A 15,698-nucleotide genomic window follows, 5' to 3' on the forward strand; every position below is an offset into this window, starting at 1 on the left:
CTGTTTGAACCAGTTTCTGGAATCCCCGTCGATATATTTCACTCGCGTTCAACCCGGTGGCTGCCTCCGTTCCAGCACATGTTTTCCGCCGTGTCTAGGTCATCCTGTCTTTTTTTTCTTTTCATCACACCCCAGCTGCCACCGTGACATGTTGCTGTATCATTTCTATTTCGTCCTCTTCTCTGCTTCCTCTCCTGTTCTTGTCCAAAGTCCGCAGCGCAGCAATATTCCCTCTTCTCTTGTTTTTTTTGCGTTCGTGGCTCCTGTCTTGTTCATTATCTATCCTTTCTCCTCGCCTGTCTTCCTACCCCCCGATAGTAATTGAGGAAGAAAAAGTACCTGACTAGCTCACTTGCTTCCGTTATTTTTGGTTTTGCTACTGTAGTCGGTTCCTGCGCACTATCTATCTATAGTCGCTTGTTTTGGTTTGTGTGACCACAGGTAAACCGTCAAAAGATATATACACAGCTTGGAGCATATTTTGTTAAGCTCGCTCGACTTTTCTGTCTAGTGGAGGAAGAGGTGTAAATTATGGCTTCACCAGGAAGGTGGATAATTTCAGTTTTACAATTCCCTAGGTAGTTATCTAGTGGTTTAAATGTAACTACACGTGGACTAATCATCAAGCTCTCAACAACCAACACGAATATATATATATATATAGTGTTGAGGCCAAATATTTCGTTGCTTCATGTGTATTATTTCCATTTAGGTCAGCACGTGAAAATGTAAACGATTATGAAAGAAGATCGAACATCCATGATCGGATTTAATCACATCAACGAACCAAGCTTATTTAAAATCTACTGCAATTCTCATCTGAAATGCAATTGTCATTCACATCAATGAGATTGCTAAGTATAACAGACAAGGATGCCTCGAACTTAAAACGATACAGGTAGAACGAAAACGTCTCGAGAATATAGCCATGTAGGAGCAAACACAGCCACCGGGAGATAGAAAGAGCTAAAGAAAAGTAAAAATTTTTAAAAAGAAGAGAAGATGGACCAAATGCAATCGGCAAGAAGTAGAAAAAAAAACACAGCGAAAAGCCAGAAAGCAGACACGCAAGAAGTGGTATTTGCGCTCCATTGTACATTGCGTAGAAAAGACGGGAAAAACCCCCGATTTATTGTAATTGGTGTCGAGGAAAGGGAGGTATTGGTGTTTGCGAAGTAGAGGTGGATAATTGTTGTAGACACAACACAGTACATATAGTCATGACTCTGTGAGTGTGCTTGGATGACACATACAGTGGCAGATGTCAATGAGAACTTTAGGAAGAGAAGGTTCTAATGCTCAGTGGGAAGAGCGATGCGGATGGCAGCGTCAAAGCGGGGATGGCGAGCAGGAGTTCATTGTAGCATGCACCCATCGGACATTAGACGGCTGCCTGTGGCTTGTTGGTCCAGAAATCTAAACTGGCAACAGTGTCATAGCCTTGCTCATCTTCATAGGCGTAGATAATCTACCAAAACCAGTCAGCGCTTGATCAGTGATAAAAAAGGACCCCCATAGAAAACTCATGGGAAGAAAAATCTGGAAATAACATACCTCGCGGGTGGAACTGTGTAACATGCGAATGTTCTTGCCGGTCATGAGGTGTGTCAATTCACTTGTTTCAACGTGTCGAATTTCCACAAAGTTGGGCTCGAATGCCAGAATGTAAGGGTAGGACAGTGCGAATGCGTTCGGGTTGCCCTCCCAGGCGATCCTCCAGTCCGGACGGGCTCGCCATCCGTTGCGGTTGACGAAGAATGAGAAGTCACTGTAGTTGAGTAGGAACTCGCCATTCATACGCTCAATATGGATGGGCTTGACATTTTCCTTTCGTGCCACGAAATCAAGGGACGTGTCGGCCTGGTCAAGGAGAGACTGCGTCTCTGTTGTTTCTAGACTGACCACTTCAAAGCCACGCGCACAACCAACGCACAGGGTAGAACGCAGGAAGTGGATGGAAGAAGACTCGGCAGGGATATAGTACTCCTGTGTAGACCTGTTAGTGTGAAGTGAACCACAAACATGCAAGAGCAAATACGAACCTTGAATGGCTTAAGAGTATCCTGGCCGCCCTGGAACATTTTGCTGACAGCAGACTTCTTCTTTCCCTTTGCTAGATTGTCCATCGGCTCGTAGACCTTGATTGTACTTGATAGCGCTGATGTTTTGACTGAACAAACAAGATGACGACCGAGACCAATGCCGGCCTTGAAAAAGTTGGCATGGCCCTGAATTTTCTTGGGTCGTTTTGCCATGCTGTTTTGCCCCTCAACAAGATCGAGAGCGTCCATGGGATAAGAGGAAAGCGTTTTGTTGGCCAGAACTAACAACAGCTGGTACTCTTCTAGAGTGTCGATTTGCGTGACTTGAGTAGCCTCTAGCACCTTTCTTGGTTTTGCTGATTTGTCTTTGGGCCAGCGCTCAGAGACAAATATGCCATTATCAGTTCCGTAGACTAACTTCCGGCCTCCATCTGGTAACAGTTAGTGAGTGAGACTTGACCTGAATAAGAAAATTCACTTACCAATCGGAACAAGACAGTTGATCCGGTTAACCGCTGCAAAGAAGCCCTCGCTCAGGATCGTCTTGTTGTAGAAATTGCTATTTCGCTCCCACAGTTTCTGTTGTTGTTGCTCTACCGCTTCGATAAACTTTCGTCGTGTGGCGACGGTTGTGGCATAGAGAGTCTGCTCGTAACCGCCTTTGCCGAGATGTCTGAACGTGATCGGCAGTCCACCATCTTTGGCAGGAGGGGGATTGTTGATGACAGTTTTGTTGGACAGGAGACTGGATGAAGGTCTTTTGGCAATACCCAGCCGTGGGATAACCTCTTCCATTTGAGCGATTACTAACAGTTCCAAAGGAATGGGTTTTCTGTAAACCCGAGATTCCTCGCGTTTATTCACCATTTTGACGCGAACGAGCAGGACGGCATGGTCAAAGAGATATGCAGTAACGTCTGAGCTGTCGGCTGTGGTCTTCTTGAATGACATCTTCATGATCATTTGTCGATTTTCTTCTGTAAGCTTCAAATCGACATAGTCCGCAGAGTTGAATTTCAGCGCAGCATTCAGTTGGACCAAGTTGAAATGGTTCTCCGCTTTTCCACTTTCGGCATTGACGCGCGAAAGGAAGTCCTTGATCAGCTTGATGGCCTTCGGAATATCTTCTTTATCAGGGTTATTATCTGCGCTGTTTTTGTAAACACCTTCAAGCAAAAGCGGGTATCTTGCAAGACGAGTTGTAGGCTTTGTCAGGTAACCGTTCAGTTCCAGCTTCCGGGATTCCTTGAGACGCTCCGTGTCTTCGACAAATTTGGCAAAGGCTGGGTTTGATGATTTCTCCTTCTCAAACTCGTACTTCCCGTAAAGTTGGTTGGCACCGTATTTGATGAAAGGGTCAAAATTAGGGACATGTTGACAGAAGATGTCGCCAATGGTTTTAACGACTTGACTCTCCTTCTGTCGAGCATTCAGGGCTTCACACAGAGCGCTGTTGACCTTGAGGACCTCTAAACAGTTGCCAAATACGGTTCGGATGAATTTCTCACGCCGGTGTTCCGGAATTGGCGAGTGCGTGGTAGTTCCAGCAGCGCGCAATGGTCGCATCCAGAAATCCCGCAGATACTCTAGATCCTTGACGAAATCACGCTCCGTGTACATGAGCTCGAAGATAACCTCCTGCCGTTTCTTCTCGTGATCGTCAACAGAGTCTGAGACCTCCTTGGGCACCGTGCTAATCCACAGCTTTTGGTTATCATTGTCATCATCATCATCGGGAGGTAGAGCAGTTTTGGATTCCGATGTTCCCAGTACCGGTTGAGGTTTCAGATTTAACCTGGCTTGCTGCTCGAGTCGTCGTGGACAAGCAATGGAATAGCAGAGCGTGTCCCGGTTGCAAGTGGGAGAATAACATTCAGTAAGGAGAGTGAAAACTCCATTAACCTCGATTGTCGACTTGTCTTCTCCCATTGTTTCCTTGAACTGATAGACCTCTCCAGGTGCATCTCGAAGACGGTGGTCATATGTGACATCGTGGAAGAACTTCTGAGCATCCAGCGCACGGCCGAGCAAAAGAGCGAGGTTGCGGTCGTTAGTTCTGATGATGGAGCCGATCAAGTCGACTGAATCGGTACCAGAGAACGCATTCTGATATGAAAGACCGTTCTTCTGTCGCTCGCCGAGTGAAATCTTCTCCCTGAAGATCTCTGCGACAAGAGAAAGCAGAGCAGGGTAGACCACCGGAACGCTCCGCTGCGAATCCCTAGAAACAAGTGTAGTTTTGTCGCCAGAGCTCTGTGTGGCTTGACTTTGAACGCTCATCGTCCGATCGGGCGCAATAGTGGATGCCATGGACATAGTCCGAGATCTTTGCGATGCGTCGCTTGGCTGACGGGATGAAATAGACTCTTCGGGACTGGGTTGCATCATTGAGTCGTACCTTATTGGAATCTGCTGATCGTGACCTGACGGTGGTCTGCGGTGTGGAATTGACCTTCCGCTGTTCATGATATGCGGATCCCGATCCGATGACCAGGAAGTCATAGACATAGCTCGTTCATTCGCATGCTTTTCTGGAACAGGACGACCGAGCTGCGTGACATGGGCTCCAGCATGATACTGTTCACGGCGAGAGGCAGTAGCGGAGGTGTGATTGAAGTTGCTTGGCGGGATTTGATAAGGCGGCCCGCCTAGTCTTGCCATTGATCTTGACCGAGATGAATCGGAATTCAGCGCAGGAGGAGGCATAGGGCGATTAAAATCCCTAGATTCTGGGTACTGCGGAGCAGGATTTGGCCTCGACTCGAGGCGTTGAGGTCGAGGATAGGCAGCAAAGCGTTGTTGACTACCAGGGGGGTTGTGTCGAGGAGGCTGATGTGAAGACATTGTTGCCGAGGCCCCTGGGTTGTAGGCCTGGTACTGCCCAGACGGTGGGGGTGGAGGATATCCATTTGGTGGTCCCAATGGCGGTCCGTGTCCATTTGGCATTTGCCGTGTTGGCGGCGGCGGCGGTCTCTGAAATTGCGGCTGTGCGACATGCGACGACATGGTATGAGCACGACCCTGGGCGAATTGTGGAGTCTGCGAATTCATGGTATGGGAGCGTCCTGCCGGTGGTGCACCTCCAAATATGTCAGAATACGCTGCATCCCGCTGCGTGGACGAGGCGGGTCCGTGAGGCCGGTAATTCCGGTTACGTTGGCCCCCCAAATCCGCCATTTTCACGAATTATCAGCGATCAGGGACGAGTAGCGGTGATTTGATCAGATACGCAATGTATATCTATGCTGGGGTGCGAGGAAGGCGAAAGGGGTATCCGGATTGATCGTGGTGAGCGTTCAGGGCGTCGCAAGAGGTTTGTTCAAGATCGTAGACGGGAGAAACGATAGAGGTGGAACGAGAGAAAAATTCCGTAGGCAGTGACCTCGAAAGAAATAATAGATTGTTTCAAAGCACTGATGGGACTCAATATTCCATAACTCCTCAGTTCGGATGGGGAATTTATAGGCGATATCAAACGGTACTAATGGGAAAGCGCCAGGAGCTGTGAGCGCAACAAATTCAGGGCTCCTTTCGATTTCATACCCTCAGCATCCTCCGAGACTTGAGGCGAGTAGTAGAGGTAGGAGAGTTGTTGAAGGTGGGGGTGATAGTTGGATGTTGAAAATGCAGTAATAAACTGGGGGGGGAGGGGACCAGGAGAACGAGGATGGCGAAGGTGACGGCGAGGCCGGTATGGTAATTTCAATACAAAGGCTCCTAATCTGCACATGTGCTGGCGGCAGAGCATTCATAATCGAATACAACGGGTACGGTATCGTCACCGCCCAGGACCGGACAATGGCGTGGACTACGGCGGGCGAAGTGGCCATGTGGAACACCCAAAGCCCCGAAACCCATCAACAGCCCGAACTTCTCCCTCCCCTTGGTCTTGTGTCAAACAGCTCTCATTTTCTTCTTATATTTCTTTGTGATTAGCAAGATTAGTCTTGCTTGAACATCACTATGGCAGACAGTGAGCTTGCGCCCAAGTTCGCTCCGTTCTTCTCCTTCGTGAGTTCAAGGGCCCGGAGAACATTGGAGCTGATAGACTAACAGGCTTCCTATACTAGGCTGGAATTGCCGCTGCAGTGAGTTCATTATATCCTCTCCCCGATTTGACAGTGCACTGACATTTTCCTGTAGATGATCTTCGGGAGTACGTGAAATACCTTGCGTGGATGGAGCTCTCTAGGTTCTAGGTATCTGGGCAAACAGCTTACAATCTCACAGCGGCAGGAGCAGCTTATGGCACAGCAAAGTCTGGCATTGGAATTGCAGGTGTAGGAACCTACAGGGCTGATCTCATCATGAAGGTAAGGAAATATTTTATCCGGTTCACCGGTTCCATGATGAATAGGACGGTAGCTAACTGAGTTCATGGCTGCAGTCCCTCATTCCAGTCGTTATGTCCGGTATCATTGCAGTTTACGGTCTCGTTATCGCCGTGCTCATTGCGCAAGCAGTGGGCCCAGCAACCAACATGAGCTTATACACGTACGTCTCGAGAGTTGGATGGATATGGAGCTTGACACGAGCTGACAACGCACAGAGGTTTTATGCATCTTGCTGCTGGAATGTCAGTTGGTCTTACGGGTGTGGCTGCTGGTTATACAATTGGAGTTGTGGGCGATGCAGTAAGGACCCTATATGCGCGGCAACGTGAGAGGACTATTGAGCTCTAACAGCTACTCTAGGGTGTTCGAGCATACATGCAACAGTCCCGGGTCTACGTGGGAATGATTCTCATCCTGATTTTCGGCGAAGTTCTTGGGCTTTATGGGTATGTTTCTGAGTCAGATTCTTCAGATTATTCCTACTAACATGAAATTCAGCTTGATTGTTGGTTTGATCCTAAACTCGAAATCTTGAGCAATTTCATACGACAACTCATTCCACAACCGTTTTTGTTTCGCCTACCGGTCATCCTGAGCTCGAAGAGACACCATTTCATAGATGTGTACTAAAAACGTAACCAGGACAGATAGCTATGAGACTGGATCAAGATACTGGATTCTGAATCGAATAACATTCTTCCGATGTATAATCAAATGATATATAGATTCGGGTCAAATCAAAAGCTAAGAGCTTACTCAGTCCGGTTTATCACCGTGGTTTCTCTTCCCGTCCAGCCCCGCCCCCATCGATACGTCAGAGGGCAGAACTTCCTTTTTACAACTCTTTGCCCCGCGATTTTTTTCCATAAAACCCCAGACTCTTTCAAACCCTCGAATCTCAATATTCTTTATGATCTAAAACTTGCAATCAGCCTGTGTTGCCGATTGGTGGCGCGCTAACGGGTCTCGATAAACGTTTTTTTTTTCTTTAACCGCGACATGATCTTTGAGCATTCTAATGGCAACCGGAGCAGTGCAACATTCGCCAAATGAGGCGCCAGGAAACATGGTCTTTTCCAAGTTAAACGCAAACCTGCATCAGAAGGAGAAACACCTCATCGAGTCCCTCCGCCATTCTCCGCGATCATCGAACCCTTTCCTTATCACCGAACGCCAGGAGGATAAGCAACTATGCATCTCGTCGAGGAGTCTGCATGTGAGCGATTTTGCGCTCGTCAAGACTCTTGGAACCGGTCAGCGCGTGACCTATCTCATATTTCTCTTATACGAGTGGTGTCTGACTGTTCATGTTTTTTTTCTCATCTGTAGGCACTTTCGCTCGGGTGTGGCTCGCAAGGTTAAAAGATGAAAAAGACAAAGACAAAGTTTATGCGCTGAAAATCCTTCGAAAGGCGGACGGTAAGCGCCACTTTATCTAACGTTGCGCGTGGCGAGGGATAATTCGTGCTGATTCCGACTGAAAAGTGATTAAACTCAAGCAAGTGGAACATGTGCGCAACGAGCGCAAGGCTCTCGCAGCGGTCATTGATCACCCTTTCATCACCACCCTGATTGCCTCATTCTCGGATGACAAATGCCTTTACATGCTGGTATGGCACTTTCTTTGAATTTGAAATATGCCGTGGTTGAGCACAGGGTGTTAACGAATTGCTAGCTGGACTATTGTCCTGGAGGCGAGATATTCACGTATCTACGACGACAGCGACGCTTCAGCGAAGCAACATCGACCTTTTATGCCGCCGAAATAACAATGACAATCGAGTTCCTGCACGACGTCCATGGAATTGCATACCGAGATCTCAAACCGGAGAATATCCTGTTGGATGCCGATGGTCATATCAAGCTCGTTGACTTCGGGTTTGCGAAGCAAGTCGATAACCGCGAGACGTACACATTATGTGGCACACCGGAATACCTGGCTCCAGAGGTTATTCAAAACAGTGGCCATGGACTTGCAGTAGACTGGTGGGCTCTTGGAATCTTGATCTATGAATTCTTGATCGGACAGCCCCCTTTCTGGGATCAGAACCCTATGCGCATCTACGAGCAGATTATCGAAGGTCGTCTACGCTTCCCACCCAATATGCCGGCCGCAGCACAGAACATTGTCTCCCTACTCTGTAAAACAAATCCGTCGGAGCGACTTGGCTACATCTCTGGTGGCTCAACTCGAGTCAAGTCCCATCCGTTCTTTCAAGATGTCATTTGGGATGATTTGTTTTATCGCCGGGTCAAAGGACCTATAGTTCCCCACCTATCCCACCCGGCGGACACGGGTAACTTTGAAGAATACCCGGATCCCCCCGACCTCAGAAACATGAACATTTACACGGAAGATCTGAAGAAGAAGTACGAGGCATTATTCAGTGACTTCTGAAAGATTTGTTTGCCATGACAGTCCACCAAGCTCTCACCGAATCTTCGTTCTTCCGAGATTCTCAGATGACGGCCATCTCTCTCTAACCCCACGAAACCCCCACGGACGCCTCCCCACGTGAGCGAATGCTCCTCCACCCAGAGGCCGCACTCGCGATCAGTCGCGCCGATCTTAACCTTTTGTTTTTCAGATGAGATCCCATGACAGTCCTTGGAATGTATGCCTGTGGCGAATCTGGCCTCGGAGGATATCACACGCCTTGCCATGCTGTTCAGCCGCTCTCGCCGCCACCATTTGACCTTCCCACACATTCACACTCACGCACCAGTATGATGACCTTTCCGGGCAGAGTATGGGAGCATTTTTCTTAATTTCTTTCTCTCACATGCCCTTCCCTTTGCAGAAACCTTGTGTTGACCATGAGCATGGAGATGAATCACCTGAGATCCATACTCTTGCCTAAACACCCCAGCGACCTCACAAAGTTTCGAGGCGCAACCTTGCGAACGGAATCCGTTTTAATGCCACTTTCTTTTGACTCTCTTTTCGTCGTAAAGTTATCAACATATATAGTTATGGGTGGTTGATCACGATGTTACATAGGAGGTTGCTTTTTTTATTCGGGATTTTCAATATCCACTCGAGATAATGCTCGCTGCATCTACATGTAGGTATGTATTTTCATCTTGAACATATGGTTTCATTGTTATCATAAATTTTATGTTATATCGCACTGTTTCAATAGATTATATCCTTTGCGATCTAATGTATGAGGTTCTCGCAACCATCTCATCGAGTATAGTAGAGATGCAGATCCTTTCGATAGCATCCTGAGAAATGCTCTGTCTTCTAGCAGTGGACGTTTAAGTATGCTTTAATGCCATCCCACAACACAATACAGTTTATCTATCCCATAAATGAGAGGGCTTGAACCTTTGATATATTATACAGTACCACATTCAACCCAACAAGAATAGTCGACCGCTTATGCAGCCTCGTGATGCTGTTGCTGGTCAGATATTATTTTTCGGTTTGAAAGAGAGATGATAAGAGGAAAGAAATGATAGATGAACGATCGGTAGTTTACACCCAAACGGGGGACGCTACGGCACCTCCAATCAAAACTGATACAGAGCGTCTGAATCCGCAACAGTAAAAGGCGAAATCTTAAGCCGTCCTATGTCTTTTTTGTATATATTTTCCTGCTCTTCTCAGTTCTATAGATAACTAGACGGCAGAAAAATACGGTAGAATGCTCAAAACGTGCCGATGGCTTTTCTATATATAACCGGGGATTGGATCCTTCTAAGTGGCTTTGCACAGGCGGCCATCCTCACTCTCAATCCACTCGTCAGACCCGACAGCGGTTTTGGCGTAGAAGATGTCCTTGGGATCATACTTGGCCTTGACCTTGCGCAAGGCATCATAGTTGGTACCATAGAAGACCTCCTTGAAGTTGGGCTGTTGGAAGTCACCCTGCAAAAGGATAAGCATACGTCCACAAGGATGAAGAAAATTAGAGCTATATATCAATTTACATACCTCATTCATATAAGCACCGGATCTGGGAGAAAGCGCAGTCAGCTTAGGAATGAAATCCTCGGTCATTTGGCGCTGGCGCTCCAACATGAGAGCAGAGTTGTCCCACTCCCACGGGGTCGTCAAAGTAGTATCAATCAGAGCCTCGCGCCAAGCAGGGAGGACCGCATTGTGGACATCTCCAGACACCTTGTGGGAGACATTCAAGCCGACACCGATGAAGGTACCGCCCGCCTCGGTGATCTCACGGTAAGCAGTCATTAGGCCGTGGTTGTTGTTCTGAACAACAGATCTCGGGATCAGCCAGCCTCCATACTGGGCAGTACCAACCTGGATAACGCCTTGCATATCCTTGAACTGGCTGTAGTAGCTCTCGTATTGCTTGGCCACCATGTTGTACTTGATGCCTAGCTTATCGAGGCTGTCGGTGAAGGGCTTGAGAAGCGCCACCAAGTCGGCGACAGGGATGTTGGGACCAGTGATCGGGGAAATAGAGAAGCTGGTATTGGTGAAGTACCAGACACTCATAGCACCTGCGTCAACAATAGCGGGCAGCTCGGCGTGGAAGGTCTCGACGGTATCGAAGAAGGTATCTTGCGAGATACCCTCATTCGTGTAGGTCAGGTTCAAGCCCGAGACGGGAGTTCCGGGGTGTGCCTTCGAGGTCATGGACCAGACAATACCGTAAGTTCCAGCACCGCCACCGCTCAGAGCCCAGAAGATATCGGAGTACTCGTTGTCGCGGGTAGCAGTAATGAAGTTGCCCTGGCCGTCAATGACTTCCCATTTCAGGACTTGATCAGCGCCCAAGCCGTAGCGGGAGCCAAGTGCGGAATGACCACCTCCTTGGGTGTAGCCACCGGCAAGACCAACGGTGGGACATTCACCGCCAACAACCTGGTAACCAGTCTCCTCGGCGATCTCGTAGGCCTCGTAGCCCTGAATTCCAGCGCCCATGGTAATGGCCTTTCCAGCGTAGTGCGTATCCTTGTAGTCGTGGATTGACAGATCCTTTAGGTGGTGAGTCCAGATTGCAAGGGCTCCAGCACCAGTGGACCGGCCATTGTAGTCATGGCCGGTGTTACGGATAACAAGACGAATGTTGTGCTCCGTGGCGAACTTCACAGCGTTGGAAATTTGAGCTTGGCTGGTGACATTTACACTGTAGCGCACGTAGTTACCCAGTGTGCAGGGCGTTGAGACTGGGTGGAATGGATCACAAACACCCTCCGCAAAGAACGGCGCCATAATTGAGGAAGACGATTCATAGCTGCCAGAAATACAGTTAGTACTGGACCTTCCGTGTTATTCTAAATGTACCGCCACATACTGCTCCTCGGGAAGTAGCCATCCATCCTTCAAGACTGCACAGGCTTCAGAGTTGTAGTTTGGCGCATGGCAAGGGGTGCCCAGAGGCACGGTCTTCACTAGGCGGCCATCGATGGTCTTGTTAAATTGAGACCAGACGGTCTCTGTGGGCCAACACTCATCACTGGGGAAGCAGCGGCATGCCGAGGCTGAAGCCTGAGGCAGAACTGCCAACAGCGAGGCGATGAAGGATGCGCGGAAAAACATGATTGATTGGCTTCATACAAATGTATCAGGCCGCGACTTAAATATGGAAACGATGACAGTCAGGGGCTTTTCGCTTAGAAGATAGAAAAACCCACACTATTGGCGGCAATATATGTTGCAGCTAATATACGCCCTAGCCCGGTTAGTTCTGGAGAGCAATGTAAATTGTTTTGTCACGGCCAACGGGAAGCCTGCCGCTCCCCACCCGGGAACCTTGGAACATTCTGCGTTCCGCAAACTCTAAGACATGCCGTTTGGAACACATAGTCCAAGGTAATTGTATATATCTTTTGCTTGAAGGATCTCGATTTCTTTTTTTCTAGACAAATCCCAAGATCATAGTCCAGTTAGCCAAGACAAAATATAATTTGGACCCTTGTCGTTTTGTGAATCTAGTGCTGCAACTTAATTACGCCCGATGCAAGCCCCCCCCCCCGCCCCACCCAGCTCGTGAAATACTATATACTCCGGACTCCGTAATAAATTAACTATTGAAAATAAGAAGACACCATCCCCTTGCAAAGTTTGCCTTGCTCGTAATGTTTAAATCATGGGCTGGGTATACAATCTTCACGAGACTGATCCAAACAGCGACATCCCACGAGTGATCGCAATCTGCTTGGTGTGCTCAACCCTAGCTTTCCTGGCCGTATGTCTGCGATTTTATGTGCGAATATCCAACAAGCGATTTCCATGGATTGATGATTATGCGGCACTGGTGAGCTTACTGTTGACACTAGCATACGTGGGGATCGCTGTGGCTCGTGAGTCGATCCATTGATCAGCGAAGCTTAGCTGCCGAACTTGGTAACCTGACAAAATATTTATTTTAGAGACTCGATGGGGCCAAGGACTGAGCGCTGCCTATTTTCCAAAGGAGAATATTATTCCTTTTAGCAAGGTGCGCATCCCGAGACCGGCCTTCGACCTCGAACCTGACATTAACATTGTTCAATCCATATAGATCCAATATGCCGGCGGCCCGATTTACTGTCTCGACGTCCTCGGGTTCAAAGTTGCTTTGCTGACCTCCTACTTGCGTATTGCGGGAATTATTGAGCAGTATCGCAAAATCATAATCACCGCCATCGTCATGTGTGTGGTTAATCAATTGACTTTCGCCTTGATCATATCAGTCTCCTGCATACCGGTCAGCGCCTCCTTCGCCAGTGCGCATCAATCGAGGGAAACGGGCTATCTGACATGAGACAGGTCGCAAAACAATGGGATGAATCTCTCGAGGGGCATTGCATTCAAACCCTACCATTCTACTTTGCGCTTGGAGGCACAAGCATCGCCTTAGACCTAATAATCATAGCACTCCCTCTGCCAGTCCTTTGGAAACTCCAGCTCCGCTCCAAACAAAAGGCCCTCCTAGCCTGCCTATTTGCTCTCGGCTTCTTCGTGACCGTGGTCCAGATCATTCGCATCTTCACCGTCAGGGACCTGAAAACCTACACCGACAGCAAGAATATCGTCATCTGGTCTTGTATCGAGGTCAGCTTGGGTGTAAGTTGGCTTTTGCTGTTTCTTCAAGTCCAAGGAAAACTAACAAATCAAAAATGTGTAGGTTATCATCGCCTGCATCCCCACGTACGGACCTCTGTTCAAGTCCTTCGCTTCTACTGTCAACTCATACCGAAACCGCGAGACTTCGCGTACTTATGCGCTTGACTCTGTTCACCAAGTCACGGGGACGGGGCTTGGGCGTAGAAAGAGCATTTTCGAGCCTATCTATGAGTCCGAGGGGCAGCAGGCCACTGTGATTCGGTCCGGGGCGAAAACGAATGATGGAGATAGCGAGGAGCATATGCTATCCGAAGCGGAGAACATGAAAGTCTATGTGACTTCGGAGTTTATAGTAAAGTCTGGCGCTGCCCTTTGATTTGGCGTTAGGTTTGGTGCTAGGGGACTTTGAGACGGGGAATTTTGAGCAAAGAGAGAATGGGAATACATGTATATCCGGTACCAAACACGCGTTTCCTCTATAGTGTTCGGATCAGATATGCACTATGGCAACATAGTCGTACATGAGTATGTTCTCTAGGTTCGTCTCATAGATATCCGGGCAAGCAAATAATATATCAAGATCTCTATTCATAGGCAATGGGCAATTTTCGAAAGTTGCCATTTGGCTCTCACAGCAATGAGATCGAAATCTATAAGCAGCTAGTATAGCTAGTAGCAAATCATCTACCGAGAAGTAAAATAATGGTGTATACAACAATGAAAAACAAAGTGGGGGAATCATATGAACAAGTATCATGAAACATGGAACGGGTTGAAAGCTTGCGCAGTTGTACCCAAAGGCACCGATGATGACAGTTCGATACCGGAGATTTGTGAGTTTTGTGAGGGAGCAGAGACAATCGGAAGATCCAGAGGGGAGGCATGGGTGCTAAAATCGGAGCAAAGATCAAGATAAACCGCAAGAAATGGCCTGCAACAGGTCTCTGATACTATACAGTGTATAGCGTTGCAATCGAATCAAGTATAAGCTTGCGGCATTTTTCATAGGGACGGGTCAGTCTTCCATGTGCCTGAGATCGAAAGGTTAGTGCGATGTCCACCTGAGACTAGATGAACGAGTGAAAGATATAGACGTACCTCCGAAATTGTGTTTCACAAAAGCCATGGGATCATCCGTATCCCCCGCACCCATTTGCCCTACACCGGGGCTGAAGCTGGTAATGGGCAATACAACCACATCCCCAACCTTGCGGTGTGTGGTCTGGTGGCTGAAGTCTTCGTAGGTGATGTTCTTATCACCCGGCTGGATATTGAAATATGCCGGGTTGTTGAAGTAGCGGAAGATAGAGTCTGTCCAGGCTCCAGGCCCCGTGAACTCCATAATAGTCTTATCCATCTTGCCAACCTTGAGGATACCTGCCTTTTTCATTCGCAGAGCATGCTCGGTAATATAAGCCACCATATCACGAAGAATTGGGTGCCCGGGTTTCGACACAAAGGTCCACTGGCAGAACTGAATTCTGCGCGAATACCAGTCTCGCCAGTCATCACGGTCAGGGTCAGCCTCGATGCCAACAATGAAGCCAATAGTCGATCGATCAAGTTCCTCGGGGAGCCACGTGTGCGCGGGCTTGAGTGCCGAAGTGTCGATATCGCTGTATATTCCCCCGCGCGCTAGAAGAACCAAGTATCGGAAGAAGTCCGCCTTCATGACGCCCAACGGCAGCGAATCATATGCCTCGAATACTTCCGGAATTGATCCATATAGGTATTTGATCAAATGTTGCTGCGTCTCATCGGGGATGACTTCATGCGTGAATCCGGGGTGCATCTCTGTCCAGCTGGCCTCCGGGCCGCGGAGATCTTCGTCGAACCAGAATGACCCGGGGTTGTATTTCCATGTTTGCCAGATATATGCGGGGAATCTGTTCTCTATGTCATATGGGAATTGATATCGGAGACGTTCACGGAGCGGCGCTGTCGGTGATGCGCCGAGAGGCAATTGGGCTCGACCTTGCGGTGGTGTTTTATGTGCTGAATTTGCTATCGCTTCCTCCTCTTCTTCTGATATCTTCTTCACTGGTCGGTACCCAGGCGCCCCAGGAACTTCAGGGTCTCGGAATGAGCGGAGGATGAGAACAAATGTGATCACGAAGAACAGGGCGAGCAGCACCTTGCGCGGGGTGATCATGACAGGCGATGGAGCCGGTGTAGTCGGAAAATAACTAGCTGATCTTGCGACAGCCGTAAATTGACTGAAAGCTAGGAATCAAGGCCACCGTGCTTTTGTGTTCCGTGATCTGCGAGATCGGAGAATTTGAATGGTCTTGGTGTGCGATT

General features: G+C 48.4%; 6 protein-coding genes across 6 annotated transcripts; 3 read left to right on the top strand and 3 right to left on the bottom strand.

Moving 5' to 3' along the window:
- Nucleotides 1-1,381: 1,381 nt before the first annotated feature.
- rom2 (putative Rho guanyl nucleotide exchange factor (Rom2)) lies at nucleotides 1,382-5,219 on the bottom strand (the record flags this gene model as incomplete). The annotated part of the gene is made up of 4 exons (XM_057226942.1): nucleotides 1,382-1,468; nucleotides 1,555-1,986; nucleotides 2,043-2,473; nucleotides 2,525-5,219. The coding sequence occupies 4 exons, from the start codon at nucleotides 5,217-5,219 to the stop codon at nucleotides 1,382-1,384; spliced, it is 3,645 nt and encodes a 1,214-aa protein (XP_057090958.1).
- Nucleotides 5,220-6,005: 786 nt separating this feature from the next.
- N7447_002668 (V-type proton ATPase proteolipid subunit) lies at nucleotides 6,006-6,911 on the top strand (the record flags this gene model as incomplete). Its single annotated transcript, XM_057226943.1, has 8 exons — nucleotides 6,006-6,053; nucleotides 6,113-6,130; nucleotides 6,186-6,198; nucleotides 6,273-6,355; nucleotides 6,430-6,536; nucleotides 6,592-6,676; nucleotides 6,737-6,822; nucleotides 6,875-6,911. 8 exons carry the CDS (start codon nucleotides 6,006-6,008, stop codon nucleotides 6,909-6,911), a joined length of 477 nt encoding a protein of 158 aa, XP_057090959.1.
- A 483-nt stretch (nucleotides 6,912-7,394) lies between these two features.
- N7447_002669 (cAMP-dependent protein kinase) lies at nucleotides 7,395-8,774 on the top strand (the record flags this gene model as incomplete). Its single annotated transcript, XM_057226944.1, has 4 exons — nucleotides 7,395-7,629; nucleotides 7,706-7,795; nucleotides 7,862-7,986; nucleotides 8,052-8,774. The coding sequence occupies 4 exons, from the start codon at nucleotides 7,395-7,397 to the stop codon at nucleotides 8,772-8,774; spliced, it is 1,173 nt and encodes a 390-aa protein (XP_057090960.1).
- Nucleotides 8,775-10,079: 1,305 nt separating this feature from the next.
- On the bottom strand, nucleotides 10,080-11,888 carry N7447_002670 (FAD-binding oxidoreductase; the record flags this gene model as incomplete). The annotated part of the gene is made up of 3 exons (XM_057226945.1): nucleotides 10,080-10,250; nucleotides 10,317-11,583; nucleotides 11,644-11,888. The coding sequence occupies 3 exons, from the start codon at nucleotides 11,886-11,888 to the stop codon at nucleotides 10,080-10,082; spliced, it is 1,683 nt and encodes a 560-aa protein (XP_057090961.1).
- A 550-nt stretch (nucleotides 11,889-12,438) lies between these two features.
- N7447_002671 (putative integral membrane protein (Pth11)) lies at nucleotides 12,439-13,773 on the top strand (the record flags this gene model as incomplete). Its single annotated transcript, XM_057226946.1, has 5 exons — nucleotides 12,439-12,652; nucleotides 12,722-12,789; nucleotides 12,853-13,038; nucleotides 13,101-13,397; nucleotides 13,459-13,773. The coding sequence occupies 5 exons, from the start codon at nucleotides 12,439-12,441 to the stop codon at nucleotides 13,771-13,773; spliced, it is 1,080 nt and encodes a 359-aa protein (XP_057090962.1).
- A 626-nt stretch (nucleotides 13,774-14,399) lies between these two features.
- Nucleotides 14,400-15,549, bottom strand: N7447_002672 (glycosyltransferase family 32 protein; the record flags this gene model as incomplete). Its single annotated transcript, XM_057226947.1, has 2 exons — nucleotides 14,400-14,428; nucleotides 14,496-15,549. 2 exons carry the CDS (start codon nucleotides 15,547-15,549, stop codon nucleotides 14,400-14,402), a joined length of 1,083 nt encoding a protein of 360 aa, XP_057090963.1.
- Between the last annotated feature and the right edge of the window lie 149 nt (nucleotides 15,550-15,698).

The sequence above is a fragment of the Penicillium robsamsonii genome (assembly GCF_028829455.1).
Source record: "Penicillium robsamsonii strain IBT 29466 chromosome Unknown utg000001l_segment0_segment0, whole genome shotgun sequence".
NCBI classification, from domain to species: domain Eukaryota; kingdom Fungi; phylum Ascomycota; class Eurotiomycetes; order Eurotiales; family Aspergillaceae; genus Penicillium; species Penicillium robsamsonii.